Here is a 24,069-nt window from a genome sequence, read left to right on the forward strand (position 1 = left end):
AATATAAAAAGAGGTTTATATATTATTATATGTTATAACATATAAAATGGGAAAGAATCTGAAAAGAAAAAATATGTATGTGTGTATATGTATAACTGAATCTCTTTGCTCTACACCTGAAACTCACATTGTAAATCAACTGCACTTCAATAAAAAAAAAAGTTGTTTTTAAAAACGAGGTTTTGTGCATACTCATTGGAATGGCATTTTTCATAGTATTCATAAAATCATCCAAACCAGGGCTGGATGACGTTTACTCAGGGGCTGATCCTCTGTCAAGTGAGTTAAAGGTACTCAGAAAGGAATTACATCCTTGGGACTGAACAGAGTCACATCGAGTTGTTGTGTATCAAAGGCTAATGTCCTTGGCTTCTGCAACTGGACGGCCCTGGTGAGAGCCACAGGAATATAAATGGAGCGATGGCACTTCTGCCACTTGTGTTTGGGACCAGGATTTAGGGAATCCACCAGCAAGAACACCACTGCGCTTCCGTCAGAAAGCATGTCCTTAATTCTGACTTTAAACCTTTTTGCTAACATTGTGTTTTAATATTGTGAGCTCCTGAGGCAACTACATTAAGGTTTTCCTTCAAATCCCGAAGGATAAGCAGGTCTTCAACAGTCCCTTGCAACAGAATCAACTGGAAGCACATTTCCCAGACTAGCTGTGGGCTCTCTGTGTTGACCCCCATCTTTTTATATTTCTCTGGAGTCTTTCTCAAAATTCAGTGCCAAGTAGCAGAGTTGTATGAATAGGGTCTTGAGCCAGGAAATTTTGTATCTGAACATCATAAAGGAGAACTCTGAGTGACCAAACGCTGTCTTCTTTTGGGGTACCATGTGCATGGTTTGCCTAAACCAGGAGGTTCAGACTGGGGATGACCACGCAGTGGTACAATGAGTCAGCTCACAGCTTTGACCAACAACCACACATAGAATCTCCCTGAGTTTCATGAGTGGCTTTTTTCGCCGAGTCTCTCCTGCCCCCAAAGCAGGCTCCTTGTTGTCAGGGAGGGTCTATTTATTATTTTATACAGGGAAGTCTATTTTTTAAGACACATTTCCTCTTTAGTGGTCCTTAGTGGTGCCAGGGGACCATATTTTTAAGACTGAGAAGGAGATGATGCACCAAACCTACCAGGAACCACAAACATCTTTGCCAACAGACACTCTCGGGAGCATCGGGACCCTTGTTACCTAGACACCTGCCTGTTTATTAGACATTTCACAAACTGACCTAATACCTATTTCAAAGCGCACGAAAATGACATTTTTACTCAAGAGAACCACAGAGCCAGTTCCAATTCATTATGAAACCTTCTCCGTTAAGGAGGAAGAAGCAGGTTATTAACAGATCAGAGAGCTGGGCAGCAAAGCCCCCACCTCCGTGCTTCAAAAGGGCGCCACCCAAAACAAGTTCAAGTCAACATCTTCCTTTTCTGGCCGCTGGTGAACTGGAGGTGAGCTCAGGAGATGCAAGCAACCCTCCCAGCCCCAGTCACAGTTTAAGGAAACCACCTGATGGGGCATCGCTTATTCCCCCCCAGGTGATTATTGAGATGAGGTGCCCCACACACCACCCCGTGCCAGCTGGTGAGCTAAGCACGGTGGAGAGCGGGCCACGTTTAATCCTCACCATAGCTGCGCAGGATTAGTGTTTCTATCTCCGCTTCAGAGAAAAACCACCTGAGCCACTAAGAGGGACAGTAACTTTCCCAAGTCCACACAGCTAATAAATAATGGAGAGAGAATTCTAACCGAGGTCTCCTCGATTTCAGACTCTTTTCCTCGACCTGTGCAACAGGGATCTTGTGTGTCTCTAATCCCAACCGCTCAGGAAGGAGGTGCTAGATGAATTATGACAAGGGACATTCATGGAGCAAATCTATATCATGCAACGAGTCTCTGCCAAGTATGATGTTCGACGCTAAGAATACAATATGAGCAAGAAATGAACTTTACCCTGAGGAGCACACAGACTAGTAAACAGGATATTACAGCCGGGGGATGTGACAGGGCTAAGTGCTGGTGTGCACGGGGGAGGAGGGCGGCAGCAGGTAAGACTTCCTGGAGGAAGCAGATTAATTAAGGTGAGAACTGAAAAGGCAAGGGAGATTCAGCCTAGAACATCTGAAGGCTCTAGAGAGCAAAAGGAGACCCACCAAAACGGGGAAAGGAGCTTGCACGACTGTGTAAGGGAAACTAAGACAGGCTGAGCCGGGTGGTCTAGAGACAGAATCTGCTGCTTGGTGGTGACGAGCAGGAGGGAAAGGCGTGCTCTTCGGCAGTGAGAAAGCTGGCAGTGGAGGCCATTAGTAAGAATCAAAGCTGGAGGAACAGAGTAAGTTCACAGCGTGGAGGGCCATGAATACCAGGCCAGAACTTGCCTTCAGAAGAAAGGCATTAGCAGTTGTACTAGAGGCAGTGGCGTGGAGAATCAAGGTGTTCTAGAAAGAGTCATTGGGAAGCGCTAAGGAGGCCAGGATGGGTGGGAGCAGATGGCGGGGAGGCCGGCACAGGCAGGAGCAGTGCCCTGCGGCCATATTGGAGCCTGAGGCAGAAGGGCAAAAAGTCGGTACTCCTGATCCAGTCTTTAAGATTTTTATTTCTTAGAAGAATTTTTGCATTAATTTTGATTTTCAAAAATATTGCATTTAAGATGTGTTTAGCTTGAGTCCTGAGTTGGGGAACAGCCCTTAGACTTTGCCCCCAGATGGGCCCTTCACCTCAGTTACGGGGCTGAGCTGTGGTCCAGTTAGGAAGAAAGAGCTGATTTGGGTTATGAGTGTAGAGGTGAAGAGGAAACAAGAAATATAAGATGCGTGTCAAAGGAAGAATCAACATGATTTTATGACTGATGGGAGATGAAAGAAAGTAGGGGGGGGATCCAAGTAATGCTGAGATGGCTGGCTTTAATAATGGTAAAAATGGTGAATTTAAGTCCATAAATAAGGAGGGTGGAAGAAAATTTCACTTTTGGTTGTGTTCTGTTAGAGTGATGGCAGAGCAACTCAGTGGAGAGGTCCCTAAGGTGGCTGTAGGATGGGAGAAGACCGGAAAGGATAAAGTTAGATATAGAAGCATAAAGGTCTAGTTAAAGTATAGAGTCTGGAAAAATGACAGTAAAAATGAAAAGAGAGGATCAGAAACAGCTCTGCTACACCATCCAGCAATTCCATTTCTGGGTACTTACCGAAAAAAAAAGGAAAACACTAATTCAAAAAGATAGATGCACCCCAGTGTTCCCTTCAGCATTCTTTACAATGATCTTGATATAAAAGCAGCCTAAGTGTCCACTGATGGATGAATGGATAAAGATGAGGAACACACACATAGGAATATTACTCAGCCATAAAAAAGAACAGAATCCTGCCACTTGCAACAACATGGATGGGCCTAGAGAGTATTATGCCAAGTGAAATAAGGCAGACAAAGACAAATGCTGTGTGATTCCACTTCTATGTGAAGTCTAAGAAACAAAACAAAGCAACAAGCATAACAAAACAGAAACAGACTCACAAATAAAACGGAGAACAAACTGGTGTTTACCAGAGGGGAGGGGAGCAGGGGGCAGGAGTGAAACCAATGAAGAGGATTAAGAGCAGTTATAAAGTAAGCGAGTCACGCAGATGTGATGCGCAGCATGGGGACGTGGTCGGTTACACCGTGGTAACTTTGTATGGGGACAGAAGGGTCCAAGACTTACTGTGGGAATCTTCTTATAATGGCTGAAAATATCGAACCACTATGTTCATTTGAAAGTAACATGATATTGGAAGTCACTTATACTTGAATTTTGGGAAAAAAAAAAAAAAAAAAAAAAAAAAACGGGTCTGTAAAGTTGCCCGGAGCTGGAAGGAGACCTGAGGGGAAAAAAGACAGACCGGCTGGTTGAAGACACAGGAGGGAACACACGAGCCTGTCGGGTGCCCTGCACGCCAAGGGCAGAGTTCAGAAGCGGGCTGGATAGCAAGTGGCCGCCGAGGAAAGGGCGGTGTCTGGGCGGCCTTGGAGGGCCTGGGTCCCTGGGCACCTCGGGAGAGCAGGCCCCCTTGCCCGGCTCTGCCACCCCCGTCCGCTGGGAGGCTGTCTGCGGACACGAGCCCACTGCCTAAAGGCTTTGTCTTTCTCATCCTTAGAAGGAAGCAGCTTGATGCACTGAAGCCTGGAAACCACCAGGGAGACGGACACACGCTTGTCCCTGCCCCATGGGGAGCCAGCTCTGCTTTGAGGCCACTGCCACCCTCCTCCAGTCAGAGCCCCATCTCCTGTGTTATGTCTACCGGACTTCGCTTCTGGAAGCTTCTGTCGGGGACCTGTCTTCCCTCCCCACCCCTGCCACGCGGCTCTCTCCCTGTGCTCTCTCACCTGCCCCCAGCCCTGCTGAACCTCGGAGCCCTCCTCCCCGTGCCCCCAGAGACCCCCACCATCGGCAAAGCGGGGACAGGGGAGTACTTTTTCAACACGAACAGATGGCATCTGCGTGTCTGCGAGGACATGAACACTACACTTCTGTCTGGAGCCAAGCAGCCGTCAGTGTCCAGGTGTTTGCTTCTCAGCCCCCATCCTTACCCTCCTCGGGTACGAGTTCCTCAGAGCACAGACTCTGGGGGAGCCAATCTACCTTTTCTTGAACCCACCTCAGAATCCCCGGGTGTAGCCCCAGCGCAGGGCTGTAAACAGACAAGACACAATATGTATTTCTAGATCTTGCTGTTCAGTGTTCACCCAGAGGCAGAGCTGAGCTAGCACCGGCCAGATGGGCACAGGGGCTCGCCGCCCGCAGGGAGAACATTCCAGGAGCGGCCTAGATGTCCCGAGGCCCCAGGGGGAGGGCGGGAGGCTGGAAGCCAGGAAGCCTGTTCAGGCCCTGCTCTGGCCCTCAGGAGCCGCGCGGCCTCCGGCCTGTCTCTTAACCTCCTCAAGCCTCTGCTTCCTGAGGAGGTCGGCCCCAGCGATCTCCAAGTTCCTTTCCAACTGCAAGTCTCCTTTTTGCTGAGCCGTCCACATTCTTTCTCCTGACCTTGTGACTGACAACTTTCATTTGGTAAATAACCCCCCAGTGTGGAGAGGCCCGGAGAGACAAGAGGCTGTCGTGGTCATGACTTAGACTCACGCTGGGGAGGGTCCCTGGAAATGTATTCAAGCCGTCACACTGTTTGTCTTCATTCTTCTCTAACACCCTGGTCACCCATCGTTCTGCCACTGCATTGTCCCTCTTTCAGTCAAGAACAGCGGAGTTTGGAAGTGCCAGGGTGCCGCACTGGCCGGGGATCGCACACAGCCCGTGCTCAAGGTAAGTGTGTGCAGTGAACGAGGAATTTCTCATCGTCAAACCTTGCACCTCGTTGAGTGCAGTTGATCTTCCGCGCTGCCTGACCAGCTCCGCAGACCTCCAGTCAAGTCTGGGCTTCCTCCTCCTGAGAAAACGCTAGACCGGCCAGCAGCCCCGCACTCACAGTCCGACGCATCACCAAGAGGTGCTTTAGGCAACGCTGGGGACAAGTTTGTGGGCAATCGGTTCTAGAACCCTCAGAAGGACATGGGGTGCACCCGCTTCAAGGGCACGTGCATCCTGTCCCCTTGAGGGGCAGAACCCCCTCCACTGTCCCCAGTGCTCCCACCCCAAGAGATGGGGAGGGGGGTGCAGCCACCGGAGAGGCAGGAACAGACAAAATAGGAAGCTCTCAGAGGGCAGTTTAATTTTAGACTCAAGGCCAGGAAATTCTTTCTAAAACAATAAGACTGATGGGCTTGGGCCTTGGCGAAAGGGCAGGCCTGACCACTGCAGGTTTCAGAGAGAGAGAAAAAAGTCTGAAGTACAGAGAGCAGAGGCGGGAAGATCGGATTCTGCTCCCCATGAAAAGCGGTGCTTGGTCTCCAGCCCGGCCACGCGGACCACAGCAGAGGCCGCCCAGGGACGCCCTGGCCCTCGGGCAGCAGACCAGGTTGGGGAAGGAGGGTGACAGACGCTGCAGATCCTCACACCAGCCTGAGACCACAGCCCCCTCCACTCAAGAGCTTACTCAGTGGACCTGCCCCAGTCCTGGGCGCCTGGCCCTGACACTCCTGCTGAGAGATTCCAGGTGAGATACGTGTTATCCATCAGCTGCAGGAAGCCTGCGGACTCCCAGCCACCCCATGGGCGCCGGCTTCAGGCATCCATCCCGGGGTGTGGAGATGGGGCGTGAGGCTGACTCAGGGCCTCCTGACAGGAGGTTGGGAGGACCTCCCGTGGTGAAAACACTGGGCAAGAGTTCCGATCTGCTCAGCAGTCTACAAAATGGAGCTCTGGTTTTTTTCCTCTAAGCCAGAGAAGGTCAATTCACCATGAATAAAACACATGGATGCATGAATTGTCATAAAGTTCTGTCTATCATGACATTTCTTAAAAATGATCAGGATGCCTTAAAAAACCAAAAATAGATTTACCATATGATCCAGTAATCCCTCTCCTGGGCATATATCCAAAGAGAACTCTAATTTTAAAAGACACATGCACCCCAATATTCATAGCAGTACTATTCACAATAACCAAGACATGGAAACAGCCTAAATGTCTATTGACAGATAACTGGATAAAGAAGCTGAGGTATATTTATACAATGGAATACTATTCAGCCATAAAAAAGAATGAAATAATGCCACTTGCAGCAACATGGATGCACCTGGAGATCATCATTCTAAGTGAAGTAAGCCAAAAAGAGAAAGAAAAATACCATATGATTTCACTCATACGTATAATCTAAAAAAAAAAAAAAGACACAAATGAACTTATTTATAAAACAGAAAAAGACTCACAGACATAGAAAACAAACTTATGGTTTCCAGAGAGGGAAGAGGGTGGGAAAGGATAAATTGGGAGTTTGAGATTTGCAGATTCTAACTACTGTATATAAAACAGATAAACAACAAGTTTATGCTGTATAGCACAGGGAACTATATTCAATATCTTGTAGTAACTGATAATGAAAAAGAGTAAGAAAACAAATATATGTATGTATGTGTATGATTGAAACATTATGCTGTACACCAGACTGGTACAACATTGTAAACTGACCATACTTCAACTGAAATAAATAAATAAATTTTAAAAATAATGATCAAGACGCATTTGATGGCAAGGCATGTCCTAAGCCAGGAGCCAGGAGATCTGGACCACTCTTCACCCCTTGCCAGCTTGTAAACTTGGGCAACTCATTTAACCTCTTAGCACCTGAATTTCCTGATGCTGGGAGATGGTCTCTAGGTTATGGTCTGGCTCTGAAATCCTCTAGTTCGTGCTGACTGGAGCCAGTATTTTAGAAAATCCCCACTTTCTAAGATGCTAGAAAATAGACGTTATCTCTCTTTTTTCCTTCACTTTTTCTGACTACCACTAAGAATTTTGGCTGTAAATCATTTCTTAAGCCTTATGTTCCAGCAGTCTCTCCAGGAGCAAAGCCATCACCACCGCAGGCAACAAGAAAAAACCATTTCTTTTCCAGTTTCCATTTACATTCTAAATTTCTTTGGGGATATTCTTACTTCTCTAGCACTGAGGACCTTACCCATCGCTTCCCAGGATTCCCAGACAGAAGGAAGAGGCACGTGTGCTGAGCTTCCTAGAAACAAGCACAAGCCTTTCCTGACTTCCCAAGTGCAGGGACAGAGCAGACGCCCCAGCGGCCACATCCTAAGGCATGCTGGGTGGAGGTGGAGAGCGCGAACAGCACTGGGTAAGCAGGGGATTGCCTCCCAAGGAAGCCCAATTAAACTGCAATTACTCAAGATAAGAGAACCAGGTCTGTTTACACAATGGGGTTGTAAACCGCCCACAGGAGAACTTTGATCGGGTGGTAGGGGCGCTATTTCTAGTGCAGGGTGGTAATGAAGCAATGAGGTTTGTCAGTAAGAATGTCTCCATCTTTCCCCCAGTAGCGCCATCTTGTTCTGGCCACACCCTTGTGTGGACAATCAGTGGAATCCTCTCCACGCCTTCCTCCATGTGTGCATCCCACACAACTGAAACGTCCAGAAAAAAAACAGAGCTGAGATGGTAAACACGGGGGAAAGGGGGTTAACTGAGGTTTGTGGCTGGCCTCACAGTGACCTTATACAGTAAGTTACACTCTGCCCATTTTACAGATGAGGACACTGAGGGTCAGAGGATGGAGTTTGCCCAAGCTCACGTGGCAGAGGAGTAACAGACCAGAATTTAACTCAGGTCTTTCTGATTCCAAAGCCTCAGTGCTGTCCATGGTGATTGACAGGACTCTGTCCCACAGCCACCAGGCCCAGGACCAAAGACTGGGCGCCTTCCACATGGGCCGGCAGTCTGGGCAGGCACTCTTGCCTGGCTTATCGCTGCATCCCCACAGGCCTGAGCTCTGAGAGGAGGCGAGTGGGCAGTCATGCTGTTCCTTCCCACCGTTCAGGGTGCTTTCCAAGCCTGGCCCAGGGTCCCTCCATCCCCAAGGACCTCCTCCACATCTTCCTTGTCTGCGAGGTAGCCAAGGACCAGGACATGTTTGGTCAAAACTAGGAGTGGCGCATCCGCCCCATTCCTGCCCTCCCCCAGCCCAGCGAGCCGGGGACATGCAGCAGAGGATGACGTAGGAGAGGGTCAGGGCCGCCAGGAACTTCCAGGGCTCAGAGTGGGCTTGCTGAGGTGGCACAACAGGAAGGAGCACTTCCTCCCCTTGGATGAAAAGGTCCCTGACACACAACCCACACAAGCACCTGCAGACGCCGCCCCCTCCCACGCAGCACCGGACAGCTCCCGGGAGCGCCGCTCCCGCACCTCCCCAGCTGCCGTGACATCACTTTGCTCGCGGTGGTCCCCTGAGAGGCTGGCCTTCCAACGGGGATAGCACATGTTGTTTTTGACAAAGGGACCCTGGGGCAGATAATGTGAGTTCTGTGGAAAATGGTCAGCCCCCTCCCCGACTCCCATGGGTGGGAGGAATTTTACAACTGTCACCGTGAGTATTGTCAGCCTTCCCCGGGTACAGCCAACGATCGGATCACGCCGACACCACCTCTAACTCACAAATAAGGAATCTGAGACTCAGCAGTCTTCAGGGCCTAGAAAACATTCGTCTCCTGATTTAGAAGATTATTTCCTGGACAACGAAAGCAGCCTGCTCAGCAGAACCCCTCATAACAGGAATATGGCCTCACTTTGTTTTCCTTTTTTTAAGACTTCCTAAAAGAGGTCATTTACACGTAACAAAGAACAGCTTAGACCAGTCTGTACACATAGTACCTCTCCGCCTTCAGATCTGATCTGGCGGCTGATCCAGGGCAGGGCTTCTCAGCCTGGGCGCTGCTGACATCTGAGGCTGGACAATCCTTGTGTCGTACAGGGTGCTTAGCTGCATCCCTGGTTCCTACCTTCTGGGTGTAGCATCCCCACTCCCCACGTTTTGGCAACCAAAAATACCACCAGATGTCCCCTGGGGGCGAGATCACCCTGGGATTAAAAAAACCACTGTTCTTACGGTTTTCCCTCTCACCCTCAAACTTCCCATCCCTGGGGTAGTGTCACTTAGCTGGTGGCCCAGGCTGCGTAACTCTGAGACCAGGGCACCAGGCAGGAGGACTTGGATTGCTGCGTGAAGCACCACTGGCTGAGCCCTAGGCTAGCAGGCTCCAAGGGAGCCGAGAAGATCCAGGTGCCTGGGTTAGTTAAGGAAGCTGTGCTCGCTCCTCCGTGAAATCTTAGATCGGGATGGAGTGTGAGATTTGCTAGTTTCTCGCGCACCGATATCCCCAAGGTTATCGTCTGTAGACAATTTACAAATTCTTTGACCGTTTATTGCAGCCCAGCTTCAAGCTGGAGATTGTCTCTAGGGGCTGTTTCATTGAACTTGAGTTTGTACTCATCAATCTTATATATCTATCTACTTTTATTAAAGAAGAAGAAGCAGTCAAAAGACGTTTCTGCTTGCTCTGTGGTTCTGAAAGTTTATCTGACCAGTTCCAGGGACAGAGAAACTGAGGCCCAGAGAGAAGTTATTAACGAAAGTGCTGGAACAGTAACTTAGCAGTGCTCCTGTGCAACCTTCTGCTTTTATCCAAGCAGCTCTGAAACATCACAGTGATAAGGACCCAAAATGTTGATAATGTTTTTCAGCTCTGGCTGCTGTGGGTGGGGTGAACAGGTTCTTTGTTTTGAAACCAGGGGAAACCATTCAAAATGCATTAAAAATATCCAGTGCGTTCAGTTGAGGGTGGGGTCTTTAAGTTGAAAACACATACTTAGAGCTGTTCTTTAGTTTTCTTAATCTCATACAATTTCCAGATGCCTCATCTAGAACAACTTAATATTGTACTTGCAACTTGTATACTTGTAATAAAATTTATTTCTGTGCCTAAAATAAAATAAAATATAAATTTTTACAGCATTGCTTTTTTAGACAAGTTATTAATTTTATTTAATTTGATTACAATACTGGCAAAGAGAATTAACATGGGCTGGCTTTGAAATCTACTTTGCCAAGTCAATGACACGTTTTGCCCTGAAATCACAATATCCTTATTTATTTTAAGAAATCGTTACAATATGACTTTTAAGAAAAAAGTACTATAATTTACGCTGACCTTAGAGGCTAACCCCTATGCGAGAAGCAGAAGGACCCTTTCCCTGGCAACGTTTCTGGCCCAGTGGACCTTAAAGTGAAGTCTCTTGGCAGTTCCTACAAAGGAGAACGGAGTGACTCTTTATCTGGGCTTGTGTGTGTGTGTGTGTGTGTGACAGAGATAAACATATTTTGATGTAAATTGTAATCTAAATATTTTCTAATTTTTTTAAATGCAGTGAATAGTGTTTATATGAAAACAGAAGCCACTTAAAAAAGAAGAAACATGTGTCACAGGACAGCCAGTGAAGAGCAGTGTGTTCATCAGCCCTGGAACGTAAGGTGTCTTTTTAAATAATTATTTTTTCAATACTACAGAAAATAATTTTCAAACACAGCAGATCTTTGGATACACAATTACAGTGTGAGGTCACGGCAGACTGAAGGGTACCCGTGTTAAGAATTCTGTAGAACCACAGACTGGACAAACCCTGCGTCAGAAAAGAGCTCTGGTCGACTGGTGTCTATTTGGACACATAAATGCACTTGGAGGGGTTAACAATAATCTTATCTGCCCATTTCCAGGGTGAGTAAAAAGAGCCCAACGTGTATGATGGCTGCCTTTATAGAAAAACATACAGAATGTAGAATCAGTAGTCAGTGATTCATCAGCTAATATTAAAAGAATTGATCAGTAATAGCATTATGGGATGTTTCACACAGTAAATTTATAAGATATTCGGCTAAATATTTCTACTGATCAGCACAGAGCTTGGCTGAGAGCCTTCTCCTCTAGGAGCAAGAAAATTTATCTAGCCCTATTTTCAAGTCATTTTGCCTCTCTTATTCTAAGATTCAGGAACTTTTCCAATCAACTTGTCACATTTTATTTCCAGTTTCAGATTCTGTGATGAGAAAGCTTGTGTTTTTTAGCTTTTGTGTATGAGAAAGTTAAATTATGCTGAGAATAGACCCGAGGTACCTCAGCATGTGAAAAATCTTCACCAAATGAACTGAACTGTGAAAAATCACCTGGCTTTAACCGTTACTCATGTTTGAGTCATAGTCTCTACAGCACAAAGGTACTAAAAAATCTTTCTCAGCAAATCCATCAGTCCCGGATTTTTTTTTTTTTTTACTTTATATAGTGATAAAAAGACAGATAATCTCACAGTGTAGCCCCTCCAAAAGATTCAAAGCTGACTCCGGCGGTGGGGTTGGGTCCCTGGCTTCCTCTGCCTAGGAGAGATCAGAAAGCAGGCACAGGGCGGAGGAGGGGTGAGGAGGAGGGTGGGGAAGGGGGTGTCCCACTTACCAGCACGGCAGGTCTCCCCGCTGAGCCAGGGGCAGGGCCGCTCACAGCAGAATCCACAAAGTAGCTCATCGCGCCCTCAGCACCTGCGCGGGAGACAACGTTCGCTGAGCCACTGGGCGCCCCCGTGCTTGGACTGGGAACCAAAGGCGGGCTCAGATCGGGCCTCCTTAGGGACATGGAGCTCACCTCTTTGTGTTAAAGAGAAGGAAATTAAAACTTAGAAAAACCAAGTGGCCAGCCTCCGGCACACAGAGAGGAAGGCAGCCCCCAGGCCAAGCCAGTCCCTTGAGTTCGAAGTAGCGTGGATGGTGGCGTGTGCTGTGACAATCAGCAGTCAGAGTCCACAAAAGGACCCTTTATGGGGCTTCTGGGCAGGAACGGGTCTCATGTGTCTTTTAGTGACTTTCCCATCCATCCATATATCACCCTCCCTGTGTCCCAACCAGGCCTGGCAGGGAGCAGGCCCTCACAGCGCAGTGTGGCAGGCGTTAACTGATGAAGCAACAAGCAGAGAAAGGACTGGAGAGAAGAGGGTGGAAAGCCTCTCCCAAGGAGGCATGTCCACCAGAACCCCGAGACACAGAGACACAGACAGAAGCCCTGGAGAGGCAGGGCGGCGGGGAGCTGGGGGAGGAAGGGAACATTTTTTTTTATCTTGAAAAAAGGAGATGAGCTCTTAAATGACTTGTTGAGAGCTAGTATTTCCATTCAAAGTCTGAGTGACCACAACACTTAAAGAATATTCTGGCTGAAGGGATTTTCCAGCGAGCTGCCGGTCATCAGGAAAATCATTTCTATATCAAACACGCCTGTTGATCCAAATGCTCGCTAAGGTACAAGAGTTCACACATTTTCATAAATTCAATATTGTGCAGTTACACACTGAAAAAAGTCTTCCTTGAAGGATGCAGAGGGTTGAATTCCTACGTGTATCTCTCACTCAGAGGCCAAGCGTCTACTGTTAGGGAGTGACATTTTCATTTCAATTTAACCACTTTCCAGTTTGTATCTGTCTGTCCTATCCCTATATTTTTGCCAACAATTAAGGCCCCCAACCCCAATTCAAGAACTATAAAGAATATTATTTGTCTTACGTTCAATCTGTAACTTCGTTCACCTTCTTGGCACAGCCTGACAGCCAATGAGCGTGCCTTCTTTCATATGAAAGGTATTTAAACGACATAGTTAAACAAATTCCACAATATGAAATGATACTGAGTGAGGGCTACCGTCACAGAGCGATTAAGATCATACAGGTGAGAGAAGCAAGTTAAAGATCTCCTGAAGACTTAACCTCGCCCAGAAACGAGCTTATGGTTTTTAACTAAGTTACCTTTTTATGATGTCTTTTCTCCCCAAAGTAAAACGCAGCCAAAATAACGTGAATTTTAAAAGCGTAAAGTAACTAGGCTCTGTTAATGAAGATTTTCTTCTCTAGTTTTTCAGGAAATTGCTCCCCATCGTTGGAAAAGGACCCCAGGAAGACCTCCCCGGGGGCAGAGCTGAAGAGTGGGAAGAGGCCAGAGGACCCTAGTCCAAGGACACCATCCACGCCCGTAGCCGTGGTCACCTGTTCAGTGTTTGCTTCTGAAGAACGCATCAGACTGTGCGCTGGGCGCCGGGCACTGAGCAAGAAAAGGGCGCCCACAGCAGGCCAGCCTGGACACGGCCCGGATGCCGTGCAGGTCACGGCCGTGGGCGCCAGGCTCCCTCCTACCGAAGCCTTTCTGATTTTTAAAGTTTTAAAGTCCTCAAGAATCATCACCGACCCACACACCCCTGCTTCAGAGATGAGATCTACAACACTGATGGCATCGATTGTGTCACAGTGAGAATGGCCCGACCAGGAGCAGATTCCTCAGGGAAAAGTTGCTCACCCCCTCCAGGGCCCCGCAGGGCCACCCAGCCCTTTGGGAATTGTCCAGGTGTGGGAAGCACAGCTTTGCGAGAATCAGCCAGCCCCCTGATTTCCTCCAAAAAGCCCCCAGGACCCCTGAGTCATCACAGACCTCAATCATTTATTCAACAAGCACACTGATGGCTTCCTTTGCCAGGACTTTGTTACTCGTTCAGTCACTAATTACTGGGTGCCTGCTCTGGTTCAGGCACTGTTCTGCGGGCTGGAGACACACAGCTTAACCGAGACCCTGGACCACGTGGACTTCACATCCTGTCAGACTCAGGACAAAGCGGAGAGAGACAGTCTGCATCTTCAGGCAGTGGGAGAAGACAGGCTCCCGTGTAACTATAATATCATGTGATGAGGAGTTTGCCAACAACATGGGGGGAAATCAGCAGTCAGTTCTGCCGAGGTTTGGGGAATAGAACACTGTGGAAGGTTGCCCAGGACGAGGTGTGACCACCTGTCCCCATGGACGTCCCTAGCCTCCCACCAGCAGCAGAAGACCTGGACCCTTCTGAATTCCTGTTTGACTTGTATATCTGTGAAAGAAAGCACTTTTGGAATGGGCAGCCTGGTCCTGGAGTTCAGCTCAAAGGCACCGCAGCTGGGGAACGGGTTCAGGGAAAATGTGTTTTCTCTCTGGACAGAGTGAGCGAGGAAATCTGCGGCCCCACAGGGGCATCCTGAGCTGGGCTAGATTCAAGAAGCTTTGTGAGCTGCGACTGACGCTTCCCTTGGGGAAAAGCCCTTTGCCCAGGGAGGAAGCTGGAAAGAGGGAGTCACCAGAGCTCTCCAGGGCGCTCATCTCAGGAAATAACTCTGGGGCAGAAATGGATGACTGCTTCATTACTTTTTGGAGAAAGAAAAAAAGAACCCGCCCTGTTTCCACTTGTAGATCGTGACACAGAACAGCTGCTGTAGACGTAAACCCTTTCAGAAAAAGCAAAAGGGTAAAAAATTTTTTTGACTTGTTGGCCAAGGAGAATTCCCTCCCACATGACAGCTATTTGGACAATCGGGGGGAGCAGCTTTTTTGTCCTGGCATTAAAAATGTTTATTGCCTAAACACAAAACAACTGTGTGATTTAAGATTTACTCCCCCGCCTAGAAGCATCCACAGGCTTGTCTGAATGCAGAAATGACTTGAACACTCAGTAACAGAGTCAGCGAAGAGCAGAGTTCCTCCCCTTGCATGGGACCAGCAACGCCGGGGCATCGGCGGAATTGTGTCTAAAGTGACTTTGTGCTCAGGAGGCCGCTGGGCTGCGGGCCGTGGTCTGCCCTGGCCTCCATGGCCCTCCCCACGGCCACAGTCCTCTCCACTCCTCTAGCAGGCAGCTCTGTTGTTTTCTCAAGCATCTGGTGCTATTTCTCACATCCCTGCTCCCGCCCGGTGATCCCCCCTGATGGAAATGCCCGGTCACCCTCCTGCTCCTCAGAACTGACTAACCCCTCCTCCTCAAGCTTTGAGGCACATCTCAGAAGTTTTAGCCACCAGGAATCCTTCCTGAAGTGCCCTTCACGCCAGCCTGGGCTGGCTGTCCCCTCCCTGGCTCCCCCCGTGGGCTTCCATCACTGTGCATAACACGCTGTTGTGTAAATACCTGCTTCTCTCCTCCTGTCCTGCTGACCTCTGAGCTATCTGCCGGTCAGCACTGTGTCTTTTTCGTCTTCATATCTCCAGACTGTAAGACAAACTACGGGGTGTCATAGGACTCTTTTTTTTTTTTATCATTAGTGAATGAATGAATGAATGAACAAGTAAATTGGTCTCACAAGACTGAAAGTGTGAGAGAGCGGCTGTAACACATAGAATCCAAATAGATTGCACATCTGGATGAAGAACCACTTGAAATAATAGGTTCGTTCACGACCCATTTCTCCGTGAGAACCCTTCCCCTTTATTCACCAGCCCTTTAATGTCCCTCATCAAGAAAGTTTCCACCACCCTCTGTAAACAGCAGCGTCCCCCTCCCAGCTCAGACACTTAGCTGCTGCTTCCTTGTGTACCCGACCCAACCGCCACACACACACTGGAATTTAACTCCCTCAAGGGCAAGGGTTAGTCTGTTTCTTCAGTCTGAATCCCTAGCTCCGAGCGCAGAGTTGCTGGGTGGCTGGCACTGAATCATTGCTGAATGCGGGCGTGTAAGTTAGAAAGCTTATGCAAGCACTAACATACAGCTTTAAAATTTTAGTTTTTTAAATAAAAGGTTTTAAATAAAATATATTTTAAATAAATCTTTTAAGTAAAATAAATGTTTAATAAAAAATAAAATTAAAACTTTAAAAATTAAAACTCTCTTCAGTCCCTTTTTTGAACAGAAGCAGAGAAAGACTCAGGCCAAGCTGAGACCCGACTCCAGCTCACCAGCCACTTCTCCTGGCAGTCCTCTCCATCCTGGACTTTGGGGATAAAAATGGGCAACCTGTGCGGAGGACCAATGGGTGGCAATCTGGCTGACGTGGGTGTCTCGCATCCAATAACACGCTTTGGAACTGGTTTTCTGTGGGGCTCTGGGACGAGCTCTGTGCTTCATAAAGCAGGGAGATTTGGAGATTCCCACCGTCCAAAAACCCAGTACCCGGCCAGGGTCTGCAGGCTGTCCCTCCGGCCCACCCTTCCTCAGGGGCAGGCTGGGTGACACACAGGAGGAGGGGAGGCTGGGGCCTCGGAGAGGTGTTTCAGGCCAAGGCCGCAGAAGAGCAGGGAACCTCAGAGAGACGACACTCGGCGAGCACTGAATCAGTTCCCATCAGCTCTGCACCCCTTGGCTGCACTTCTAGGTGACAACAGTGACGTCACCGAAGGGTTTTTCTTCAGGGTTATGTGCTCGTCAAAGAAAGACTATGCCTTTGGGTAAGTAGCTCATAAACTACATTTCAAGACATTTTTCTTTTGAAAATAATTGTTCTTGCAAAAAAATACAAATTTATTGAAAGAATTCCCATAAAAACCCAGAGAAGTCTAAAATGAATGTCAAAACCACCCGACATTCTACCGTCTGGAGACACCTGCTCTAATACTTTGCTCAACACTCTGCTGAGTACTTTTTAACATGTCTGTAGAAATACAGATGTAACGTATACACGTGACCAAAATTTTACCTTCACGTGTTTCTCTACATGCTGTTTTGCGATCTGCTTTTTTCATTGACATTTGGCATAAAGCTGTGGAGATTTTTCTATGTCAAATCAGTGCAGCTCTGCATCCCAGACTATAACAGCTACGGAGAGCTCTACTGTACGTATTCGTCACACTTTTTCATCATGAGCCTCTTGTTATGGTAAAATTAATTTGTCCCCAATTCCTTGTCATTATCAAAAAGTTCCTAAAAATATTTTCAAGCCTTAAAGTGGTATTTGGGGGACAAAGAATGAGTACTGTGTATATTCTGTGTGTGAATACATATTTGACAAACTGCATTCCATAACAGAGAAGCCAAAATTATAGCGCCACCAACAAAGCCATTGTGATTTAAATTTGACCTTGCCCTCCAGTCTTCATGTTAGCCTCATAGAGCAGGAATTATGGCCATAACACATCCTGGGTATGAAGACTGCACATGGGGAATCCAAAAGTGCAATAAAGCTGTCACAGAAAATACAGATGATGCAGTGTTTGCCTATTTTTTTCTCTTTGAAAGCTATGCATAATTTAAATAGATTTGCAATTAACATTACTAGCAACAATTTAGGATTCCCATAAATTTATATTCAAAGGATACCCTTTTGGCCTGGACCACAGGAGAAAAAGAATTTGGCTTCCAATAGGCCATTTAAAGGACACTTGCCCCAAATGACAGCGCCTTTGCCAAACCAAAGACAATACTGTCCCCCACGTCACCGAGGCAACATCTTTCATGTGCAAGGGAAAGAGTTTGAATTTCTTCCTTCTGAACGCCGTGTCAGTCGGTTTTTAAAGACTCAGACTGAATGTTGCCTTTCTCAGGGAGATTTCCCGAAAGCTTCTCAACAGTGAGACGGACATCCTCGACCTTCCATGGGATTCCCTCTCACAAGGTACCTACGGAAGCTCACGGCGCCCCCTGCGTCTGCGTCTGTTTCAGCTGGTACGTGGTAGGTGTGCAGCACTCTTGTTGACTAAAGGAAGCAAGGACCTGCACGTGGACAGAGTTAGTCTGTGCAGGAGTTACGTCTCAGTGCCTGAGTATATCCAGCCAAGAGAGTGAAGATCTCTCTGCGACAAAAAAAAAAAAAAAAAAAAGAACCCTCCCTTGTGATGCCATGTGTCCACATGCAACACTCAGGTGAGACTTCTCTCATCTTAACTGCAAGCCGGATATTTTCCTCTGAACTAATGGCCATACCCGACGGATGAATCTATTGTCTCCCGTTATTTTCTCCCCGCTTCTCATGAGTGGTCCATTTGCATTTTCCAAGTCATTTGAGTGGCTCTCCCCCCTGATCATGCAAAGTAGCAAAAGCCACTGAGTCCAGTTCTCCAACAACGCCAGCTAAAGCCCATTTTGTTAGCTGAACAATCCTCAGTCCCCTGTGGAAACTTTGTGGTTACCATAAGCAGAAAAGAAATCGATAAGAATAATTGAAGATGGTTTCTCTCACTCCTAACTCTGTAAGAACCTCATTTTCTTGACTGAAGATTCCCACATTGCAGGAGCAAACATTCCTTCTTATTCTAAAGAGTCAGCCCTGACCCAAAACCGTGTTCTGATTCCTGTGCTGTCGGCTTCTGCATCTTACACTGAATCTACCGACTCACGCACTAAGCTCACAAAGAGTTGACTCGCAGCTGAGTGGACACGTTAGTCTGGTTTCTCCTCACCTTCACTGCTAACTAGTCCCCCAACTCTGACTTGAATAGAAGCTTGAGAATGACTCATATCCATCTCCTATTTCTCTAAACAGCTTCATCTCCTAGTGACGGGTAACACTTTCAGGTTCTGTATGAATTGGTAAAGCTCAGCTAGTTTTTCTTGGAACACTAAAAATGGACTCTTGGTATTGTAACGCCGCCAGAGTATAGTGTTTCGCCTTTCCTCAAGGACTCGCTCGCTAACGTCTCCCTGAAGAGAGAGAGAATACAAGATGATTTTGGCCTCCTGAATCAGAACAGTCAAGGGCTACGGCGTGCCTCATAGCCTGTTTCATGTCTCCACCTCACAGAACCAAAGCCCTCGTCATCACACTGCTGGAGTCACGCACTGTCAGCGGTGGGCCAAATGGTGTTGCCTCTTTTTACCCTTTAAACCTGCCTGTGCTCATACGTCCAGTTTATATTTCACAAGCACAATGCCGATCCTAGTCTCTGAAAATGTTTAGAAACTAACGCTCTGCTTTCTCAAGTGTGGGAACATCCCCTGGGCGACTAAAGGTAACATCCAAGCAATAAGCTGTTTTACAGTAAAAAGTGATCACAGCCTTGTCTTTAAATGTTGTTCCTCAGACCCTCTGTTTAATCATGAAATTCAGCAAATAACCACAGGTGTCCTTCAGATGTACTGCAAGGCTGTGAACATAGTAGGCGCCTGAATCAAAAACTGGGGTGGTTTTTTTTACCAAGAAACTAGAAACAAACAAACAAACAAAAGAGTGAGCTAGAGGAATGATGTTAAGCATCCTGGCTTCACAAGGACAACCATAGCAGAGGTCATGGTACATGAGACCAAGTCAGACCCAAAGAAGATCTAGCTGCAAGCTGGAACTGTCAACCCTAACCCAGTGGTGGCTGCCAAAGAAATCCCAAAGGAGCCTACAAGTTTAAATAATTCCTTTTCAACTCACAGCTTGTGGAGTCATGTCAGATCTAATCTAGAATTTAGATACGGTTCTGGCTTTTAAGAAGCTCTCAGCAAAATTGAGAGATGCCATAAATACAGAGACAGATCTTGAGAGAACCGTGAATGGGGACAGGGGAGTTTTCATAATGCCCCTTTAAAACTGATCTAAAGGACGGCGGCTGCCTTAAGTCTCCCAAATCCAGCAAGCAATTTCTTGGACTATGTCTGATTGTGATTCCTCTCGGTGGAGTTTCATTCAGTGCATTGCCCACTTTCTAGGGTTCACATTTCTCAGCATAATGCCAAACAGCTTCCTGGCATTCTTATAGAGAGAGGGAGTTTATAAATTCCATGAATGTTGGAGTTGGAAAAAAAATCTCATCCAATCTGCCCATTTTTTAATTTGAATGAACTGAGCCCAGAGAGGGTAAGTGTTTAGCCGGGTGATAAGCAGCTCGGACTGACAGACGATGGGTGCCCGGAAGCTCCTCACTGAACGTGTGGGTGGGTCATGGGCAGATTTCTTAACCTCACAGTTTCCTCAGCCATAAAATGGAGACAACAATGCCGACACTTTCAGGATGATTGAGGAAGGGTATATAAAATAAAAGTGCCTAGCAGATTGCTTTCACACATGACACAATGGTCAATAAATAATGGCTATTATTTGTGCTGTTTTATCACAGTGTTGGCATTAGTAAGCATTTACTAATAAACAGTAATAGTGAGTTTTATTAATTATTATTTTTATTGCCCTAGGTGGCAGACTTTATTTATTCAGCTATTAGAGTCAGAACCCAGATGGCCTATAACCTTCTCTCTTTTGCTAAAAGACTTGCATTTAAATAGTCAAAAAAGGATTCCCTTCCATAATTGTACATAGGTTGAGTAGCCTTAGCCAAGAACTTCACAGGCAAAAAGAGCCACACTTTCTGTTGAAAGGTGGTCTGCTTGTACCATTGTTATGCATCAAACCAAGCAGTAAGCAGTTTTCTTACAGTGGCAAAGCAACTGACTGAGAGACTGCATGGCAGAGACGCGAAAATACCACAGCTTCCTGAGTTAAACCAGTTATCTTTCTGATATAAATGTGACCCTGGTGTGGAATAATACTTTGGCAACCAGATATAAATATAAGGAAGTAGTAAGCAGCTACGGAAAATATTGTGAGTTTTGGGTTGTCTGTTTAAAAAAAAAAATTCTCTCTTGCTTTTGCTTTTGCTTTAGAACCGTGCTTCCCAGACTGGTTTGCACAGGGATTACCTGGAAGCCACGTTACAGCAGAGCCTGACCCAGCAGGGCTGGGGCTCTGCCTGCATTTCTACCAGAATCTCAGTGTTGCTGATGGTGCTGGACCCCATTCCAGTCGCAAGGCAGTGTCTGGGCTCACTTGGTTAAATTCTGCAGTGTTGAGAAGGCAGAGCCCACCAAGGAACAGACAAGAAGATGTCTTCTGATGAGCAGAAATATGATTTTTCTCTTAGCTGCAGTACCAGTCAGGCCAGGGAGGAAGCCCTCCCTCTCAAGCCACATGCCGGCTGATGGCTGCGTCTGACTGGCTTCTTGCCTTTCCTAGGAAGCCAGGGTTTGAGGTATTTCACCTCTAATGTCAAGAAACTGGCATCGCTGCTCTTCCCCCACCGACAGGAATCCTTCTGGCCTGAGGATCTCCGGAGGCACCAAAAGATGCTTAAGGAGAGTAATTTGCATTCTATTTCTCACAATTTAAAACTATTTCAATCTTTTGGGAACTCTTCATACGATGTTTTGCAATTTTTTAAGCACCTAGGATTATTTCAAAATGAAAAGCTAATACATTTATAAAATGCTGAAAAGATTAAAATCCTGGAGGGGTTTCTACTTTAGCACAGCTCTTGAGAACTGATACATGGTGTTTCCCCATTGAGAATAATTTCTTGACATCGTCGCTAAAAGTTACTGCTTGACTTTCTTCTAGTAAGTACTGTCCCAAATGTCCCCTCCAAGTTCTGGATGCAGCCAGCACTTGGTCAGCAGGCGCATCAAGTCTACCCTCTCCTCTGAGAAACAAAACTGATCGCAACCATCCTTCCCTCACTGCTCTAGAAGCCACTTTCCCCCCATCTGAACTCCCAAGCCGGTCATACACTGTGTCACATCACGTCACAATTAAGTTACCTTTTATTTTAATCTCTTTTCAGGTAAAATCATGCTTCCTAAAATAAATGACGTTGATTTTTTTTAAATGAAACTTGTATATTGCTCCTTCTGGATCTGTCACCCAACACAAGGCTGGTCACAGAGGAAAAGTTCAATCAACATTTGTCACCAGAGGGACTGAGAGATAGACTTACTGCTCTTGTCAACTAGACCTTGTCGTCTTCCTTCAGAGTCAGTATCTTCCTAACAATAAGTAATTAATCTGCAAATTCCCCTTTGGAAAATAGACCTAAGCCACAGTGTTCTCCCAGATAAGCAAACCACTGGTCTACGATGAAAAATGTAGCCTCAATTTGTGGAAGTGCCTCCACGCTGCTAAGGTTCCTATGAGATGCTACTCCAGCCACAAGCTCTGGACTCACATTCCGTGCGTTATCCTCAGGTCCCACCACCAACCAGGTCAGTCATAGCACCAACCCTCGAGTCCTCATCTGTTCCATGGGGTTAACAAGAGCGCCCACCGCAAGGGCTTCGTTGCAGGTTAAAGAAGTGGCCCTTGCAAGGCACCTGCCAAGGGTCCCAGAACAGCCAGGGGCTCGATAAACGTGAGGGATTATTATCCGTCCTTGGCTGACGTGGAGGGGACCAGGTGTTATATCCAGAGACTCATCTAGATAGAAGGCTGAGTTCCCTAAAGCTACATTGTCAGTAGAGCAGGAACCAACGGGATGAAAGGGGAGGAAATAAGTTGCCTTCATATCTAACTTGGCCCAGGATGGAAGGAGCTCACAGGATTCGCCTCAAATGCCGCTAAACTGCTGCCCACCACATTTATTTTGGGGAACTACTAAATACATTTGATTTCCATAAAGGGGAGAGACAGAAGGAGGGGAAAGAAGAAGAGGAGGAGGGAGGGAGGGCGGCAGAAAGGACCCCCCAGCTCCCTTCTGAGTGGTCATTAGGGAAGGAGTTGCTGTGGAAAATGGATCTGTTCACCAATCAATGAAACCCTGAGGTTCAGCAGAATTTGAATTCTCAGTAAGAAATCAGGCAGCACGTTGAGGAATCAACTAGGGAGACGGCGGTGCCGACTCTTGGTCTCCCCAGCGTTTGCTTTCCTTCGGACTCGCCCTCCCGGGGCACCTGCACCCACACACCCGATTTGTTACAACATGACTCCAGACTGTCCCGCAAGCTTACGGGCACCATTCTTAGTCTCCAAAGCTCTATGCTCTTTACTTCCATTCTCTCACTTGGGGAAGTGGGTGGGGCACAAATCATCATGTGCATTTTAGGGATGAAGACTGGAAGGCACAGTCGTGTCGGATAACTTGTTCTCAGTTACAAAGCCGTGCCTGGTAGCCCCAGGCACACGTCCGCTCCGGAGCCAGTGTTGGTGCCAGCTGTGACCGTACTCGCCTTTGAACTCCACTATCATCAGGCAGTTGGCCCAGATCCATGCCCTCAACTGGTTTTCCAAGGTCACAGACGACTAGATGTGGAGGGGTTCCACCCTGTTCCCCACCCTCCCCCAGGCTCTCCTCTCGGACCTCCCGGTACCTGGCTAAATAGCACCTCGGGGCGAGGAGCCGCTAAGGCGAAGGTGCCCTCTCTGTAATCAGACTCGGCTTCCCACATCCTCAGCGGCGGAACCAGGACGGAAGAGGCTGCGTGGCTGCCGCCACTGTTTGTTTTTTTACTACTGAGTTGGCAAGGATGGAAGTTGTTGATTTACAATTAGAAGCAGCATGCTTCTTCAAATATTAATATTAATAACTACAATGCTGAACACATGAAAAGGTCTTTTCATCTTCAAAGCACTTTGCAGACATGAACTCATTAGCTCTCCCTCCCCTCCATTCAGAAACAACAGGTAAGGAGGAAACTCTGCATTGATAGCGGCAGCCCAGGGACCCTCCCTGCACAGCCCACGCCTGCAGAGGCAAAGGGGCTTCTCTTTAAGAGGAAAAGAAGGCGGTACCATCCACAACTACAACTGAGGAAGGTGCCAGGCATTTTACAAATCAAATGGAGCTGCCACAGTTACCATTTGAGAACCTCGATGTCCTGTTGTTTAACAAATCTCTCTCCTTTCAGTTGCACAGTAATGGTATGAAGTCGGAGGGAAAATGGCCTTGTGATTTAAAAAAAAAAACTTACCCAAAAGGTAATAAGGAAGGCTGACAATCGAATGCCTCAATCTCAGTAATCAAACATTTTTGGAACAGTTCACCTCCATAAAATGCAACTTTAAAAGAGGGTAACAGAGACATTTCAATAGTAGATGAGAAGCCACAAGCAAAGTGAGATTGGTAGATATAAAATCCCTGAGTGGAGGGGAGCGGCCATCCACACCCCTTGCTTGTCCACCGCGCTGCCCAGGGAGCC

General features: G+C 47.2%; 1 protein-coding gene and 1 long non-coding RNA gene across 3 annotated transcripts in view; one reads left to right on the top strand and one right to left on the bottom strand.

The window, feature by feature from the left end:
- ETS1 (ETS proto-oncogene 1, transcription factor) overlaps positions 1-24,069 on the bottom strand; it is a 121,953-nt gene that overhangs the window by 97,116 nt on the left and 768 nt on the right. For both annotated transcript variants that reach the window (XM_045518724.2, XM_045518722.2), the window contains exon 2: positions 11,878-11,960. In XM_045518724.2, coding sequence (XP_045374680.1) covers positions 11,878-11,946 — 69 coding nt within the window. In that variant the 5' untranslated portion in view covers positions 11,947-11,960. The remainder of the gene's footprint in view (positions 1-11,877; positions 11,961-24,069) is intronic.
- Positions 1,677-23,222, top strand: LOC123617655 (uncharacterized). Its single transcript, XR_012503813.1, has 3 exons — positions 1,677-7,718; positions 10,802-10,899; positions 13,316-23,222. It is a non-coding gene; the product is annotated as an uncharacterized LOC123617655 (long non-coding RNA).

This window comes from Camelus bactrianus, chromosome 33 (genome assembly GCF_048773025.1).
Source record: "Camelus bactrianus isolate YW-2024 breed Bactrian camel chromosome 33, ASM4877302v1, whole genome shotgun sequence".
Lineage (NCBI taxonomy): Eukaryota > Metazoa > Chordata > Mammalia > Artiodactyla > Camelidae > Camelus > Camelus bactrianus.